The 18,792-nt window shown below is 42.6% G+C and overlaps 2 protein-coding genes across 4 annotated transcripts in view; one reads left to right on the top strand and one right to left on the bottom strand.

The window, feature by feature from the left end:
• Positions 1–10,388, bottom strand: part of ZWILCH (zwilch kinetochore protein) — a 28,048-nt gene extending 17,660 nt beyond the window's left edge. For 2 of the 3 annotated variants that reach the window (XR_014713383.1, XM_084641743.1), the window contains exons 1-8: positions 10,250–10,388; positions 4,727–4,778; positions 3,783–3,878; positions 3,559–3,677; positions 2,800–2,996; positions 2,154–2,233; positions 1,571–1,726; positions 1,294–1,365 (exon numbers count right to left, since the gene is read on the bottom strand). Coding sequence is in view for 2 of the 3 variants with exons in the window: in XM_084641743.1 (XP_084497869.1) it covers positions 1,294–1,365; positions 1,571–1,726; positions 2,154–2,233; positions 2,800–2,996; positions 3,559–3,677; positions 3,783–3,878; positions 4,727–4,778; positions 10,250–10,302 (825 nt within the window). In the remaining variant the exon portion in view is untranslated. The remainder of the gene's footprint in view (positions 1–1,293; positions 1,366–1,570; positions 1,727–2,153; positions 2,234–2,799; positions 2,997–3,558; positions 3,678–3,782; positions 3,879–4,726; positions 4,779–10,249) is intronic. The other variant, XM_084641744.1, reaches the window with a different exon arrangement.
• Positions 10,389–10,699: 311 nt separating this feature from the next.
• On the top strand, positions 10,700–18,207 carry RPL4 (ribosomal protein L4). The gene is made up of 10 exons (XM_084641234.1): positions 10,700–10,820; positions 12,389–12,560; positions 13,660–13,766; positions 14,281–14,419; positions 15,025–15,149; positions 15,640–15,769; positions 16,737–16,893; positions 17,117–17,200; positions 17,869–17,989; positions 18,087–18,207. Exons 1-10 carry the CDS (start codon positions 10,818–10,820, stop codon positions 18,126–18,128), a joined length of 1,080 nt encoding a protein of 359 aa, XP_084497360.1. The 5' UTR covers positions 10,700–10,817; the 3' UTR covers positions 18,129–18,207.
• Positions 18,208–18,792: the final 585 nt, after the last annotated feature.

The raw sequence follows: 18,792 nt of genomic DNA, 5'->3' as shown, positions 1-18,792 counted from the left end.
CCTTCTATGATGAGATAACTGGCTCGGAGGATATGGGGAAAGCGGTGGACATGATATACCTTCACTTTAGCAAAGCTTTTGATACAGTCTCCCACAGTATTCTTGTCAGCAAGTTAAAGAAGTATGATTGGATGAATGGACTATAAGGTGGATGGAAAGCTGGCTAGATCGTTGGGCTCAATGGGTAGTGACCAATGGCTCTATGTTTAGTTGGCAGCCAGTATCAAGCAGAGTGCCCCAGGGGTCGGTCTTGGGGCCAGCTTTGTTCAACATCTTTATTAATGATCTGGATGATGGGATGGATTGCACCCTCAGCAAGTTAGTGACTGACACTAAGCTGGGGGGAGAGGTAGATACACTGGAGGGTAGGGATAGGGTCCAAAGTGATCTAGACAAATTGGAGGATTGGGCCAAAAAAAATCTGATGAGTTTCAACAAGGACAAGTGCAAAGTCCTGCACTTAGGATGGAAGAATCCCATGCACTGCTACAGGCTGGGGGCCAACTGGCTAAGCGACAGTTCTGCAGAAAAGGACCTGGGAATTACAGTGGACAAGAAGCTGGATATGAGTCAACAGTGCGCTCTTGTTGCCAAGAAGGCTAATGGCATATTGGGCTGCATTAGTAGGAGCACTGCCAGCAGATCGAGGGAAGTGATTATTCCCCTCTGTTCCACACTGGTGAGGCCACATCTGGAGTATTGCGTCCAGTTTTGTGCTCCCCACTACAGAAAGGATGTGGACACATTGGAGAGAGTCCAGCGGAGGGCAACGAAAATGATTAGGTGGCTGGGGCACATGGTTTACATGGAGAGGCTGAGGGAACTGGACTTATTTAGTCTGCAGAAGAGAAAAGTGAGGGGGGGTTTGACAGCAGCCTTCAACTACCTAAAGGGGGGTTCCAAAGAGGATGGAGCTCGGCTGTTCTCAGTGGTGGCAGATGACAGAACAAGGAGCAATGGTCTCAAGTTGCAATGGGGGAGGTCTAGATTGGATATTAGAAAAAACTATTTCACTAGGAGGGTGGTGAAGCACTGGAATGGGTACCTAGGGAGGTGGTGGAATCTCCATCCTTAGAGGTTTTTAAGACCCAGCTTGACAAAGCCCTGGCTGGGATGATTTAGTTGGGGTTGGTCCTGCTTTGAGCAGGGTTTTTGACTAGATGACCTCCTGAGGTCCCTTCCAACCCTAATCTTCTATGACTCTGTGAACACAAAAAACGTAAAAAATACCATTCCTTGCAGATTGTTGACAACCAAACTGATATAAATTGGAAATTTCACATTTATACTTACAATCAGAAACTGCAGTTCTCTATGTAACTGGAACACAGGACTCCTGGGGTCCCCAGATTCCAGTCTAATGTTCTGAAAATTCCAAAAATACACATCAGATTTTGAGTTTGGAATACAAATTTGCTAAAACCTTATTAACAAAACTCATGAACTATTTATTATGAATGTTATCAACATACTATATTGCTACTGCAACAATAATGTAATTAGCAAAAATTAGCATATTTTCTGTGATCTACAATACTTGGTATAAACAGTGACAAAGGCTTTCTCCTACCAATGTTGCTGCTGCAGTGAGTGGAGGTGTCTGTAAAATCTTATCCACAATACTCCATGTAATATCAATATATATATTACTCTCTGATTCAATCCCTGTATCCTCCAATGTAGTGGATCGAACAAGCTCATATTGAGCAAAGCCTTTGGTTGCCACCTAGAATGAATATATTTTAAATAGACATTTAAAACAGATCTACCATTCTAAGGATTATTTTCAAAAGAATGTTATGTGATACTTCCTGAAGCCTGCAAAAGAGCCCTAAAATGCCAAATCAACATAGTACTGGGCAGGTGTTCCATCAATCAAACATTTATAAGAGAACTTTAAAAATAAAACTTGGCTAGTGTCAGACAAACAAACTGCAATGTCGCACATCCAGAAGTTAGGTACCACGTGTGGTCCCTTGCTTCCCAGATTAGCAGGAGCTCACAGTGCTACAGATCCACACACAAATCAAGATATAAACACCACCCATAAAGCTAACCAAAAAGTCCCACAAATTAACAAATATACAAAAATCTTACAACTAAAATAATTAAATTTACAATATTCAAAGCATGGGAAAGCATGAAAAACCTACAATAGATGAGCGATGTCTGATTTTGTGTGCCTTTTTGAGGTCTTCTAGACTTGCAAAACAGGTTATATCAGCTGTAGGACCTGGGAAAGGAAGAGAGACTTTCAGAAAATGCTAACCACAAATTGAATTTAGCACTCAGATGTAAATATTAAGTGATCAAACTGGAAAAAATAAGTGGCGGTATTCTCACAATGCAAATTCTGCTCACTTGTGACACCAGAGTAAGGTGCCATTCACCGTAAAGCTATTCTTCAAAATACTATCATCCCTCTATTGCTTTTATACAATTAGCAGTGCAAATTAATGGCATTTTTAAATGTTCTGTAGGGTTCAGTTACTATATATAAGTGAAATGAATGGGAGAAATTCTCACTTCCCTAAAAGTTGTTGGTACAGCTCTGCAGACAGTCTGACACAATACCACTGCATTGATTGCATTCCGTTCACACTTTGAAGGTTATTTTTGATACCACTTGGGCTAGAGACAATTATTTTTAAATGAAAATTTAGATTATAGAGCACAAGTGGACACCCATCATGGGAATATTGGTTGTTACTGTATTAACTCTCATTTATTTCTTGTCCTCCCCTCTTTCAACTTTGGGGAATGGCTGACTGTGTAACGTTATAGCCAAGAGGAACTTACCATTACATGTAACCGTATGAAAACTGATCCCTGTGATTTTTTTCCCATTTTTGAGAGGCTCAGCTCCTAGCCAACAGGTATGCTCAGGGTCAGAGCTGTCACATCTTACCCACAGGGGAGGAAGCACAACTGGTTTGCTTATCTTCAGATGGGTCATGTTTGGATTTTGTGCCATTGTATAGAGTGAAATCAGTTGCCTGGAAATAAAAGAACAATCATTAACAAAATTTAACATGATGTTAGCTAACCCCTTTCTGTTAACTCTACTTCAAAATCTAGTGTATTAACAGTAAAGTCATTTACGTCTCAGTCCTGCACACTTACACACATGAGCAATCCAATTTAAGTTAATGGGACTGCTCACAAGTGCCTTTGCTATATCAGGTTTATTACTCCTTCAGTTATTAATATTTCTAGTAGGTATGAGCTCCCTTTCCATGATGAAATACAGTCATCTCCCCATTAATATACAGCTTTGCAAATTCCTATGATTAGCTAGAACATAAAAACAGCCATACTAGGTCAGACCAAAGGCCCATCTAGCCCAGTATCATGTCTTCTGACAGTGGCCAGCGCCAGGTGTTTCAGAGGGAAGGAGCAGAACAGGTAATCTTGAAGTGATCCATCCCCTGCTGCCTGTTTAGTTTAGCTATACGCAACAGCTAGTATGCTAGTTACATTGCTGCACAGAATTTACTTTTGTGTTGAATAAGGTATAAAACTGCTTTTAAACAAAAAGATAAAACTATGGAAACTTACTTTGCTCTTGTAACAGACAGAGCAACTGGTCCAGAATCCTTCTGTGGTGCAAACTCTGAAATATAAGTGGCATCATCTATTTGTGATTCTTCCATTTGGTCAGTGAATTCAACATATCCCTTTAAAAGAAATGCACATGTAAATCTGAAAATTGGAATATATTTGGACGTTTCCAGGGATGTAAACATAAAGCTCTTGTTTTAAAACAAAAAAAACCCACTTACCACTTTCTGCATAATGAAGATCATACTGTTTCCATTCCAAAAACATTCTAAGGGACTTCCGCAACCCGCATCAACCAAACATACTTGGATATCAGCCTGCCAAAAGAAAAGAACATTTTTTTAATGTATTGCATTTACACGTTGTGTTTAGAAGTCATTTTTTTTATAAATATTTCAAAAACAACTAATTACATAACAAACTATTTTCTACTATAATTTCAACCATTCATTAATAATCCATGCCTTTCTCACTTCAAGATAAGACAGCTGCAATGTACTCTACATGGAGCTAAACCTTATCAACTGAGAAATTTAAGATGATGCAGAATGTTGCAAGCCACTTAATAACATCATATCATGAATCGCAGCTCCTGAATCTGTACTGGCTGCCTATTGGTTTCCAGGGGAAATGTATGGTTTAATTGACCTATTAAACCCCGAATAGCTTAAGACCTAAGAGATTGCCATCTTCGCATGCCATGCTGTTGCAGCTGCAGTCAGTGGAGGTACTCAAGATGTAATCCCCTTGGTATAAAACAGAGGAGGAGTTTCTCATGACAGTTTCTCCATGAGTGGTTCTAAAGTTTGGAATTCAGTCCCTGAGCTGATCCCAAATAGCCCAAATCTGTTGCTTTCAAGGCATGCAGCAAAGCATAGCTCTTTACTCAGGCTTTTGAATATGAAAAGAAAAGGAGTGCACTAAGGGTACTGTTTGATTTGTCATTTCTATTCAGCTATTTATTTCCTACCTTTGAGAAAGCTGTTTTTAAATGTTACTCATTTTTAAAATTATGCCAAATTTGCCTAGATCCCAAGATTAGATGCTTCTCTTCTACACACCCATTTGTTATAAATTTAAAAATAATGGTCTCTGACATATCTTTAGAAATTTTTCAAACCACTTCTAAGCTTATTTTTTTTTAAAAAAGAAAAAATGTATTTACCTCAAAGGGAAACGGGTCTTTGGGGATACCTTTGTTTCCTTCATTATATACTCTGAAATAAAACAAAATATTCACTTAGTTTATTTTTTCTTTCCCCCCCTCCCCAAATGATACATTTGTCTCTAAAAACTAGAAAGCAAATGAGCCTCAGAGCTTAGTTTACTCTACGGCACACTACGGACTCCAAATAAAACTACATTTACACTACATGAATTATCTATTTCAAATCTAGTCAATTTAAAAACTTTAGAAAAATAAAAAGTTTCAAGTTCAACAGCTGCCGGAGTCTCCTTAACAGTCTCTGTGGTTCTACAATCATAGGCCCTGATCCTGCAAGTTCCTCCATGGGAGCAGACCCCACTGAATTTAATGAAGCTCTGCATTGACCCACCTCAGTTTGCAAGATCAGGTCTGTATCTTCCCAATTCTTGTTTTTTTAAAAATGTGTTTCTCTCCCCTGTTGCCGTGAGAGACACTCACAAATAGAAGGGAAAACTTACTTTACTATTTCTCCAGCATAGTCAGTGATTTTAACACAAAATTGTGCCATGTGAGCAGAGTAAACAAATTCCAAATGTAGAGAAAGTCTTATTTTTCAGTCTCTTTCAGTTATATTAATCTTAGGTGTTACTGGAAACAACAATGGGTAAAAAGTATTCAGATGGAGAGTAATTTTTTGCTGACAATGTACTGTTAACTCCTTTCACCATGAGGCATCCAAATGCAGTTTACAGGCAGCATGAATATGGATCACTAATCTACCACTGAAAGGCAGCAGCAAAAATTTAGTTTGAGAAGTGGAAGTGAAGAACAATAGGAATATTCCAATTTCAGTATATTATTACTCTTACTGGTTAATACCCGTAACTCTGACAAGCAACCACGAGATCTTTTAATGACCAAAACTGATCAAGCTATTTGTTTTCACACCTCATCTAAAACACTGCAGCAAAAGTTCAGTAATTATAGAGGAGAAAAATAGCAACCATTCAATTCAGGCTTTTTTGCCATATCTATTACTGCGCTATCAGAGCGCTGAAAGCAACACCAATACCACTTCTTACAGCATATAGATTTCCTTTGGAGAACTTACATACTGTCAGAGCTGGACAGGACAGAGACCCTAAAATATAATGGAGAGCTTCACACAACCTATCAACCCTCATCTAGACATGAATTATCAGGCCTGTTATAACTCAAGTTAAATGACTGCCATATAACTTGAGTTAACCAAGATGAATGTACATACTGACATAGACACTCCAAAAATGTTTCATCCAAGACACAAATGTTTATTCCAGGTCATGGTTCGCCTAGGCTACATATGTATGTTAGCAGTTAACTCAGGTTACAACAGCACCAAAAACTCTAATCTAAACAAAGCCTCGGTATTTTTCCAGTGTTTTAAGTTTTAGATATGTTTTAAGACTCAATTTTCTGGCATTTCTTAAAGTAAACTACTCTTTTTAAAAATGCATTAAGCCTGGTCTACACACAGTTTTTGGAACCAGTATTACTATTTCAGTTAGGCTTGTGAATTTTTTTTTAAACCAATCCAGTTATATTAGTGCAATCTCTAGCATGAACACAGTTAAATTATACCTTTATACCAGTGTATAAAGGTGCTTTATACAGGTATAGTTTATGGGAATAACAAAACAAATATAAAACACCTTTTTACTGCATCCACATTGTGGAGGCCGGCGGGGGGAGCATATAGTATTGTATATAAAGCAGTATAACTTTCTAGTGTTGACAAGGCCTTAGTTTCACTTCTCTTCCTTTTCCCAGTTCTCGCTCAATATTCTCTGCAATGCCATCAAGAAAAACTCCTTTTTTTCCTAGAAAGCAGTAACAAGTTTCAGGTATAACACTTTGAATACACTAGAATTTAAGGTGTTATTTCTGACATTATATTAAGGCCCCAGTCCTCAAAGGGAAAGACATGAACAGACCAGTGTGCCTATGTGGAACTCCATGTAGGGATCACACGGATCCCTTTCTAGAATCGAAACCCAAGTTTGCACCAAACCAAGGCAAGACCAAGACTGACTGCAGTTTCTTCTACCCAGGAGCCACTCACTTTTTTGCAGCTAGCTTCACCTGCCATTACTCTCTCATTTTACTAAATTAATCAATCAGCCATAATACTTTGCCCAGTATAGATGATACCAACTTCTTAATAACTGTATTAATCTCCTATTACAATTATGTGGCTAGAGCTGACAGCCTGTTAAGCAATGTAGAACGTCATGTGTACACTACAGCTGCTTAGGGCTGCCAACTGTCTAATCACACAAACCCAAACACCCTTGCCCCGCCCCCTGCCCCAAGGCCACACCCCTGCCCCTTCTCTGAGGCCCTCCCATTCACTCCAGCCCCCATCCCTCGCTCATTCTCCCCCACCCTCACTCACTTTCACTGGGCTGGGGCAGGGGTGCAGGCTGGGGTGTGGGCTCTGGCCTGGGGCCAAAGAGCTCGGAGCATGGGAGGAGGCTCTGGGCTGAGCCTGGGGCAGAGAGTTGGGGTGCAGGTGGGGACTCAGATGCAGGCTCTGGGAAGGAGTTTGGGTGTGGGAGGGGGCTCAGGGCTGGGGCAGGGGATTGGGGTGCAGGAGGGGGTGCAGGATCTGGGAGGGTGTTTGGGTGCAGAAGGGGCCTGGGACAGGGGTGCAGGAGGGGGTTCAGGTGCAGGCTCTGGGAAGGAGTTTGGGTGCCGGAGGGGGGTCAGGTCTGGGGCAGGGGGTTCAGGTTCTGGGAGGGAATTTGGGTGTGGGAGAGGGCTCAGGGCTGGGGCAGGGTGTTGGGGTGTGGCAGGGGGTTCAGGGTGCAGACTCCGGGAGGGAGTTTGGGTACAGGAGAGGGCTCAGGGCTAGGGAAAGAGGTTGAGGTGCAGGCTCTGGGAGGGAGTTCTGGTACAGGAGGGGACTGGGGCAGGGGTGCAGGCTCTGGCCGGGCAGCACTTACCTCAGATGGCCCTGCCCCTGCAGCTCCCATTGGCTGCGGTTCCCTGTTCCTGGCCAATGGGAGCTGAGGAGTTGGCGCTCCGGGCGGGGGCAGTGTGCAGAGACACCCCCCTCTTGCCATGCCTCCTCTTAGGAGCTGCTGCGGGCCATGTTGCCACTTCCAGGGACAGCACGGAGCCAAGGCAAGTAGGGAGCCTACTTTAGTCCCACCGCATCGCCAGACTTTTAGTGGCCTAAAATCTCCTGGATTGGCTTTAATAGCCTCCGGGAGATCGAGACTGGTTCTGGGAGACTCCTGGCCAAACCAGGAGGGTTGATAAACCTACAGCTGCTACAGCAGAGCCACTGTACTGCCATAGTGTAGACACTTCCTACTTCAACGGAAAGAGCTTTTTCATCGATATAGTTAATCCACCTCTCCAAGAAGCAGTAGCAAGGTCCATGGAAGACTCCTTTCGTCAGCCAAGCCACATCTATACTGGATGTTAGGTCAATGTAATAGACACCCTGAGAACTAGGGGCTACAAGGTTCAAACTCACGCACTGATCGTCGGAGCCCTGGGCACATGGGACCCCAGTAATGAGGGAATGCTGAGAGAATGTGAAGTTGGTCAACACTATGCTCAGCTGATGCAACAACTCATGGCGTCGGACGCCATCAGGTGGTCAGGGACATCTACATAGAACACATCACTGGACCTCAGCAATACCAAGAGGGATAAGCTGGAGTGCCGATGAGAAGAGCAGTCATAGAATCATAGAATATCAGGGTTGGAAGGGACCTCAGGAGGTCATCTAGTCCAACCCCCTGCTCAAAGCAGGACCTATCCCCAATTTTTGCCCCAGATCCCTAAATGGACCCCTCAAGGATTGAACTCGCAACCCTGGGTTTAGGAGGCCAATGCTCAAAACACTGAGCTATCAGGAAAGTAACTGAAATACTTTCCTGATGGACTGTTTTTTTCTAAATGGACAACCTATCCTAAATTCTCAATTACTGAGGGACAATCTTCACTCATTGATATATTTTGCTTTCCACCACCAATTCTCTGTATAACTTTTTTCATGAGTAACGTACCCGAATACTTGGATGCCAAATATCTAAACTGTATTCTTAAATTCATTCACCTAAATTTGGGTTATTGCTGATTGTGCACTATACGTATCTTATGACTTTAAAAACAAACCTTGAATTTGTGGATAATCTAAACACTATACCCAGATGTACAAACACTCTTTTCTCAACCTGTATATTATACAATTTTAACATTAGCTGTCATAAAAATTTTAAATATGGCACTGAAGGCATGAAATTTTTCATACCCCCTCAGCGACCTAGTGAGGTCAGTCTGATTTTTAAGTGTAGAGCAGGCCTAAGACACAGAAACAGAGGCAAATCCTGCTCTGAAGCACTTACAGTCCGGAAGGAGGGGATTCCCAGCAGATTGAGGGACGTGATCGTTCCCCTCTATTCGACATTGGTGAGGCCTCATCTGGAGTACTGTGTCCAGTTTTGGGCCCCACACTACAAGAAGGATGTGGAAAAATTGGAAAGAGTCCAGCGGAGGGCAACAAAAATGATTAGGGGACTGCAACACATGACTTATGAGGAGAGGCTGAGGGAACTGGGGATGTTTAGTCTACGGAAGAGAAGAATGAGGGGGGATTTGATAGCTGCTTTCAACTACCTGAAAGGGGGTTCCAAAGAGGATGGATCTAGACTGTTCTCAGTGGTAGCAGGTGACAGAACAAGGAGTAATGGTCTCAAGTTGCAGTGCGGGAGGTTTAGGTTGGATATTAGGAAAGACTTTTTCACTAGGAGGGTGGTGAAGCACTGGAATGCGTTACCTAGGGAGGTGGTGGAATCTCCTTCCTTAGAGGTTTTTAAGGTCAGGCTTGACAAAGCCCTGGCTGGGATGATTTAATTGGGGATTGGTCCTGCTTTGAGCAGGGGGTTGGCGTAGATGACCTCCTGAGGTCCCTTCCAACCCTGATATTCTATGATTCTATGATCGACTCTGGATCGCAAAATCCTCAGCCTCTGGCGGAACCAGCCTACCTCCCCTGCTCTGGAAATGACTCAGGGCAGGGGCCAAAGCACAGCCCGAGAGCCCCGCACCCCTCCCCATTTATCATATGTAACCGTCTGCGAAGGCAATTGCTCCGAGGGCGATGACCAGCTCCACCCAAGCAGTGGCAATAAGAGGCCCCAGCCCAGGCAGGGCCAGCTGCAGCTAACGCTCAAAGCTGCCGCCCCCTGGATCGGGGCTGCAAGGGCTCCGGTGGGGCCAGCCCCGGGGGTGTCCGCTGCGTGCCGCTCGCGGCCCCGCAGGCAGCCACCCCGCGCATCAGCCGGGAGCCCCATGGGCCTGTCACCGACCGCCCCCCGCCGCCCCCAACGGAAGGCCCGATGGCCTTTTCCTCACGAGCCCGTCTCCTTTTCCCGCCGCCGCCCCCCCACGACCGTCTCCCGGCCCCTCAGTGAGCGGCCCGGAGCCGGGCAGCTGCCGGACCCCTTCGGGGAGGCCTGGACTGGGCCAGCCGCCGGGGACACTCACTGCAGCAGGCAGTCGTACAGCCGCAGGGCCGCCTGGTGCCGGTGGGAGCCCATTCCCCGCCCTGCTGGCCTCCCAGTCAGGGAAAGCGAAGCGAACTCCGCGCCTTCCCGCCCCTCCGAGGTCACGGCCCCTGCAGCCGGGACTACACCCAGCACAGCCCGGGCTCAGAAAACACTATTTTAATTTGTTGAGCTCTAGCAATTCGTTGTACGTTATTTTTGTCGCGTTTATCATCATTATTTTATTTTTAAAAAGCCCTTCCCTTCATATTATAATTTTTGTCAGCCCCGCCTCGGAATCCATCCGCCAAAAAATAGTCCCCAGGCTCGGGAGGGATGGGAAGCCTGGGAGGCTGTGGTATGAGAATATCTCCACAGCCTCAATCGGACGGTGGATGGGACATTAGAAGACTTGCTTTCGTGCCGGTCCCTGGCAAGTGTGGGAGGGATGGGTTAGGGAAGGGTGCGGTGGAGGGTTACTTATAAGGAGACGGCAGTAAGCGGTCCTTCCTTTTCCGGTTGGGGCCGTGGCGGAGTGAGGTGGGAGAGCCGGAGGCTCCTCTGCCAGCATGGTGAGGCGCGGCCTGTGGGCCTGGGCTGTCGGGTGGCAGGTCGACAGGGGGGTGCCGGGGAATGGGGCGAGTAGTAAGCCAAGGAGCGGGGAACAGGAATCGGTGGGCAGAGCTGGGCCGCCTGCGGGTGGAGGGCACCGGCCGCGGGGCGGACGGCCGCCATCTTGGGAGTCGTCAGCGGTCGGCCTGCCGCGTGGAGCCGGCGTGGGGGAGCGTAGTAGGCCTGGGCGGGAGGGAAGACGTAATCTGGGGGAGCAGGCCGGTGTGCGATGGGGGAATGGAGACGGGCTTGGCTCCTGCGGAACGGGCCATGGCTGAGACCCCGTAGCTCAGCTCTGGGCCCCGCCTGAGAGTCTCTTTGTAGTGGGGGAAGAGGGGGGGCTACAGATGTGGACAGGTCCAGCCTGGTTTCGGCTTAATCCGCTTCTTGCCTGTTCCTTTCTTAAAGCATGGAAGGGTTGGATATAGGACTGTTAACAATAGACTATGCGGGCCCTGTTCTCTCTCCCCGTCCCACTTCTTCCCTTCCACCCAGAAAAAATACAGGGTTTGAAAAACGCTTGGGGTGAAATCATGTTACAAGTTTCCACGTTGTAGCATGAGGCAAGAACCTGGCTTGAGCAGCCTGTAGTTCCATGTCTGCTGCCAGCCTAGCCCACAGATCTAGCTGATGAAGAGGTCGTAATTGCTGTCATGATGTAGTCAGTGTTGGAAATTAGTGTAATTGACACTTTCATTATTAGGAATTTTTGCAGTATATAGTATGTATCATAGTTGTTAGCTAAATGCTCATATGAGCAAAACTAACACTGTGTGGCAATACTAAAGGTCTCTCCTTCCCTTTAGGAGGGAAGGAGAAGCCTTTAGTATTGCCAAACAGTGTTAGTGACTCGAAGGAGAGCTCTCTGTAGCTTGAAACCTTGTTCTTTTTTTCACAACAGAAGTTGGTTGGAATGAAAAATATTTCCTCACTCACAACGTTAATGGCCGATCCACACCATTTTGTTGAGGCCGGGAGTTTGTTTCCAAAATATTGGTCATATATATTTGAGGTCCTTATTAGACACTGGAGGGAAAGCAGTACTGGGCCTGGTTGGTTTTTCAGGTTTCCAAGATAATTTTGTAAGTGAAATAACTTTTAAGTTCCTAGTTACAGCACCAAAAAAGCTCCAAAATGCACAGATTTCATAAATGAACTTGTTTTAATGAAAAGATTACTAATACATTGTATTAGGTATCTGTAAATAAAATTCAGTATGGATATCGTATTTGTAAAACAGATAGCGAGATTTACATCGTTGCTGAAGCTGAAATGTGTTGATCTCCCAAGTGTGTCTGTGACTACTCGTAGAGTGTTATGAAGGCGTTTGGTATAAATATAAAAGGAAACAGTGATTGCTATGATGATATAATTTGCGTCTTATCCAGTGTTCAGTGACAGTTGCCTGCTGTCATCATGCTGGCGCTGTTGAACTGAAGACATTTGACCCTGAGCAATATTTTTAACACGTTTTTGAATCTGAACCACTTAACGTATCGGTGCTGAAGAAAACTCTTGTCTTTTTCAGGCTTGTACTCGTCCATTAATATCTGTGTACTCCGAAAAGGGGGAGGTATCAGGCAAAAATGTCACCATGCCTGCTGTATTTAAGGCTCCTATTCGCCCTGATGTCGTGAACTTTGTTCATACCAATTTGCGCAAGAACAATAGACAACCCTATGCTGTCAGTGAACTTGCAGGTATGATTTGTCTACAGAATTTGAATAGGTTCATTTAGATCAGGATTGTTGTTTTATTACATTAATATATAATACTTGTCAACTTACTGTATACATGCCACTTACATTATTTGAATTTTAAGTTTCGCTCTAAAACTATCAGGACTTAATTTACATAGTACCGTACAACCAGAAGGACTTAGAGCTGCAGCTACCTCTGGTGTGGAACCAGAAACAAACACTGCAGAAAGTATCTTAGCCAGTTAGAACCACCAGAGGAATTTTTGCTAGGCAAAATCAGTTAACAACCCTGTTATGAGAAGTGCCATAAAACAGTGGTTCTCAAGCTTTCCAGACTTCTGTACCCCTTTCAGGAGTCTGAAGCCCAAGCCCCACCGCCCAGGGCTGAGGCATGTAACTTAGCTTTGTGGGGCTCTCTGTGGCATAGGACTCCAGGCAGCTGCCCTGCTTGCCACCGTCTAACACCAGCCCTGCACTTCCAGCCCTCCTTAAATCCATCCCATGCCACCACCCCCTCCTTCCCCTGGGCTCAGGACTCCCAGGTTGAGAAACCTTGATCTAGATGAATTGATGTATCCCCTATGGGTACACGTACCCCTGGTTGAGAACCACTGCCATAGAATACCAGATTGCCATTGGTGGTTAGGTCATCATCTCAGTTTTACATTCTATTTAAGAGACAACATTCTTGATCATGGCCTGATACAGGGAGGGCTGATGCTACAAGTTTTCCTTCAGAGTTTCCCATCCAAGTACTAAACAGGCATAAACCTACTTGGTGTGAAAATATGTATGTTTGGTATATCCATCTTAAAGTTCAGTGAATTTTGTAATTTACATTCACATTTTGATAGTTTAATAGTATAGTGTCAGTTGTTGTCTCTGTGCAAATTGATGTTCAAGCTTCGAAATCTGTCTTAATTCATTCACTGCATAGAAATAAATGATGAGATTCCACTTCATTGGTCCGTGTTTCTGAACTATATGATATCAGTGGAAGTTCTGATTATCTTGAGGTCTTTATTCCTGTGACTTAGAAAAAATACTGTTTCACTTTCTCTGGACTCTTATTGATGATTTAAAAATGTTATTGTTTCAGGACATCAGACCAGTGCTGAATCTTGGGGTACTGGAAGAGCTGTTGCTCGTATTCCCCGAGTGCGAGGTGGTGGAACTCATCGCTCTGGCCAAGGTGCTTTTGGAAATGTATCCTTCTGATTTTGGTTGTGACTATTGAGTCGGTGTAAAATTGAACTCTTTGAGTGGGGAAGCAGAAATCTTCTGATTTAATTACCAGGATTATCTAAATGTGAAGGGTCTTCCTCTTTCTACATGTACTGTAGATTGCACTGCATCATAAAAAGTTCAAAAGTCTGTAGTAATATGAAGGCTACAGATCCACTTGTGTGGATTCAAATGTATTTTAATGTATAAAACAATTAACTGATAACCGTGAGGAATCTGTTAAGTCTTCAAGGTGCCACTGGACTCCTCGTTGTTACCATGAGGAAAGATACTTTAATTTTTGAGATACACATTGCTGTTTGTTTAGCTTGCCATGATGTTGTAATTTGAGTCTTACTCTGTACTCAGTGACAGTTGCCTGCTGTCAGTGAGCTGGTACAGATGGTTGACGAATAGCTAATGCTGAGCAAGGCTTTAAAATGTCTTGTTCTGTAAAAACACTTGAAAAGTTTTATTCTTAACTGTGGATGCATAGATGTGTCGCGGAGGCCGTATGTTTGCCCCAACCAAGACTTGGCGACGTTGGCACCGCAGAGTAAATACAACTCAAAAACGGTATGCCATCTGTTCTGCTTTGGCAGCTTCCGCTCTCCCAGCACTGGTCATGTCTAAAGGTGGGTATGTTGAAAATTCCAGAATGCTTGCTGTTTACTGCTGCACAACGTGCCAACAATTTATTTATTGCCATTGGTATAAACTAATGGATAAGATAGGCTGTATGATAAAGTGAGAAACCCTTTTTTTTGGGTCATGGGGTAATTTAGTTCACTCCAAAGAAGTTGAGTGTTGTACAGTATTACAGTACAACTTGTTTAATGGTATCCACTTCATGTGAAGTGTTTCAAATAAAAGGAGCATATATGTTGAGTAAAGCTGAAAAAACAGTACATTGAGGTTATACAAAACAGAATGGAAACAGCCTGTCGTTGATGTGAATCTTGCCCTGGTAGTTTATGATAGCCAGTTGCAGAAATACCAGTTTTGAGTCACATTCCAGATCGCCACTATGATTTACTCTTATTAGAGGCCCAAGACCGGTTGAACTAACCTCAGCCCTAGAAGTAGTCCCTATAGATGTGATTTGAGGGGACACCAGTGGGGTCCTGTGATGAAGTTTGCATTACTGCTTTTGCTATACATGCTCATTATTACATAGGGATTTGTGTGGGCAAAAAAGAACAGATAATTTATAATCAAATTCTCATAAAATGTTTATCAGGCCACCGCATTGAGGAGGTCCCAGAACTTCCTCTGGTAGTTGAGGACAAAGTTGAGGGTTACAAGAAAACCAAGGAAGCTGTTCTGCTTCTGAAAAAGCTTAAAGCATGGAATGACATTAAAAAGGTGAGTTGATTACTGTCAGTACAAGTAAACCTTTAAATTCCCATTAAAACATTGCTCATGCCAGACTGCAGCTTAGTAAATTAATATGTTGGCTCTAAAGAGTCTTCATTTGCTATAATTCAGTTAGTAAATAATATAAATTTTGATGTTTGCTTTTATATGCTCTACTCATATCTTGACTTCACTTTGCTAAGAATTAAATGCTTGACAAACTTTAGTAGGTTCAAACCAAATTATAGCCGAACAATGCAAATTTCTCTTTCACTATGCTGCTTCACATCACTGCCCGCTTCCTTCTAAGACTCTTCATTTCAGTGTTGCATAGAAAAGCATTTTAATAGCCTAATTTATCTCCAGAATGATGAACTTTTCACTGGTCCGTGTTTCAGATGAACAGTGATGATGGTGAAAATCTGACTACTTGATTTTGCTACCTCTTAATAGTGGGAATTGTACTGTGTGGATTTCTAGATGTTCTCTTTCTGCATAGGTTTATGCCTCTCAGCGTATGCGTGCTGGGAAGGGTAAAATGAGGAATCGCCGTCGCATCCAGCGCAGGGGACCCTGCATTATCTATAATGAGGACAATGGCATCATCAAGGCTTTTAGAAATATCCCAGGTAACTTTGAATTACTGAACAAATGGCAGTATGTTTATTATCGGGAGGCTCTGATCTTCTGTTTGGATGAGAGTACCTAGAATGATGAGATTCCACTTCATTGGTCCGTGTTTCTGAAACGCATGATTTTGTGGAAGTTCTGACTACTATTTTGAATTCAGTGAGCGTGTGTATATGTATACGTATCTGTAAAAGCTTTATCTGGCATGCAGGTTATCTTATGACAATATGTATCGCTATGGGCAGCACTTGGCATACACCCAGATCACTAAAAATACACTTAACACTAAAACTATACTGAATAAAATTTAATCTTTGATTCAGAAGGCACTTCAGGCTCTTGCAGTACCTCAGGGTCGTCATTATCAATTATCTACAATTATTGTAGATTTAGAAGGTGTAGGAGATTGGGCTGAATCTGTAATGACCCTATGACACACCCTGGAAGCTGCTTTTTTGAATAAATCCCTGATATCAGCTTGCTTGTCTTCTGCCTCTTTTGCATAAAAGTAGAGTGCACAATGTGCAGTTGCATAACCTCCTGGGCAGTGGACTAGTCCCGGTTACTAGATTGAAGACTTGTATTGGGCGATATCAGAAATGCTGGTTAATAGAGCTTTCTGGTTGGTGAAGTGCCGGATACTGTACCTTGAAAGAATGTGTTTAGTACATTTAAGGGCATTGTTGGCATGATTAGATAAAATGTTTCATTTATTTGATAAAATATTCCTATGGAGCAGAAAGATAACTTGCTGATACGGATACAATCTCAATTTTTTTGTCCTTTCAAATATCATTTGTAAAATTAAATTTCATACATTGTTTTGTAATCTTGATGCCTGTATATCTTTGTAGTATAAAGCCTTTAAAACTAGTAAACCCATACTTGCTTTTTGTGGACTGAACTGTTCTGATTTTGCTATTGTATCAAATGAAATACAAATACTGTGATCTTGTCTCATTTTAGGAATTACTCTTCTCAATGTAAACAAGCTGAATCTTTTGAGACTTGCTCCAGGTGGCCATGTTGGGCGTTTCTGCATTTGGACTGAAAGTGCCTTCCGCAAGTTGGATGAATTGTATGGTACCTGGCGCAAACCTGCTACCCTAAAGAGTGACTATAAGTATGTATACCTAGAAACTGACTTGGCTAAAAATTTTGGTAAGACAATTCTGACAAGTGATATGGTATTAGTCAACACAAAAGTTCTGTAACTTTTAGTTTAGTGGTAAGATTAGTCTTAACTGAGGATGTAAGGTTTCCTAAATAGCTGGCTCTTCATAAAATTGAGTACAGATTAAATATCCCCACCTAATTTTGATTCTAAATGTTTGTGTTTTGTGTAGCCTACCAATGCATAAGATGACCAATACAGACCTTGGAAGAATCTTAAAAAGCCAGGAGATCCAGAAGGCCCTGCGTGCACCAAAGTAATTATTTTTATCTGATTACAAAGTACAAGGATTTATTTGAACACTTATTCAACTTTTTGGGATGAGGGGGTGTAGGACACTCAACATGGCAAACCAGAATGTTCTTATCCTTTTCGTTTCTTGGTTTAAAAATCTATTTATGTGAAGAACTTGGCTTTATGTAGATTAATTCAGGGTACATGGTCAAGTAGCTGGCTATAAATTGAATATTTAGAAACACTTCCATATTTTTCAACTATTCGGTAGGAATTTACACCTTGTCCAGTGTTTTTACAACCAGGAAAATACAATATTGTGTTAATGTATGAAAACCAGAAAGTGAAACTGGCTAGGCTTCCATTTCATTTTTTCCAAGCTAAATGAAATATATTAATGTGGACAGTCCCTTCCCAGCTGAGTGCCATACATCGTGTAGTATAATCCTTCACTTTTTCCTTGTTTTTCTGACTTTTAACTTTACCTTACCGAACTAAATATACACGGTGTCTGGATTTAAGACCACAGATATTATCAGTGTCCTTCAGACACTGCAGTGACATGGTCTTTTGACAATTAAGGATAGGTCCACTTTTCTGGAAGAAAAGAGTTTAGTAAAATGTATTCCAACTCTTAAGTAACTGTTTTGTATCTCCATGAAGTACACTAATTGAGAATTCTTTTTACAGTAAAAAGATTCACCGTAGAGTTCTCAAGAAGAATCCTCTGAAGAACTTGAGAGTCATGATAAAACTGAATCCATATGCCAAAACAATGCGACGCAATACTATCCTGCGCCACGCTCAAAATGTGAGACTCAAGTTAGATGCCTAATCTAAGCGTTATTTATTATATATTCTGTGCATGTTTCTGAAGACTAATCTTTTTTTTCCCTCCCCCTCTACAGCACAAAAACAAACAAGAAAAGAAGTCAAAGGCTGCAGCATAATGCACTCATCAGGCTTATCCACTTAAGTTCTAAAGTCTGTACTGTGGATTTACAACAAATAAATATTCTATTGACTTGGTGGAGTGTCTTTTTGTTGTTTGTGACCACTGCTGCAAATGCTTTGGAGGGAGGAAGGGTGCAGTGAAAGTAAACTAAACCATAGATGAGCAATTAGACTAAACAACAGTGGACACTAAACTATCAGAAAGCATAATGGGGGGGGGGGGGTTGCAAGTGAAAGGTGTGTTTTGGAAGAAGAAAAAAAAGTCTTAAATGTAGCTAAACTTTATTAAAAGGGAACTTGATACCTGGGTTACTGTGGGATCACTGGCTAGGGCTCCCAGAATTACTACTGGAGTTGGTGTTAGATCCAGTGGGAAACTTTGGAAAGGGAAAGCCCTTAGTGTAGACAATACCTAGATGATAAGCAGGTTTATTCTAAGGAAGTTTCACCTCAAAGTTAAGTTAAATTGCCCTTTAATATTGAACTATGACCCATGTATTCTATTTTAAACATTAAAAATCTATAGTACGGTGCCCATGCCAACACTGACTGTTCCTTGTGACCCATCCAGCTTCTAAAGTATGGAGACTCTCACTACTTGCCAAACAATAGAAGATTGAAGATATTTATTTCAGTTTATAGTAAATTTGACTAGCCTTA

The sequence above is a fragment of the Lepidochelys olivacea genome (assembly GCF_965140295.1).
Source record: "Lepidochelys olivacea isolate rLepOli2 genome assembly, chromosome: 10".
Lineage (NCBI taxonomy): Eukaryota > Metazoa > Chordata > Testudines > Cheloniidae > Lepidochelys > Lepidochelys olivacea.
This window is presented reverse-complemented; position numbering and strand designations above follow the sequence as displayed.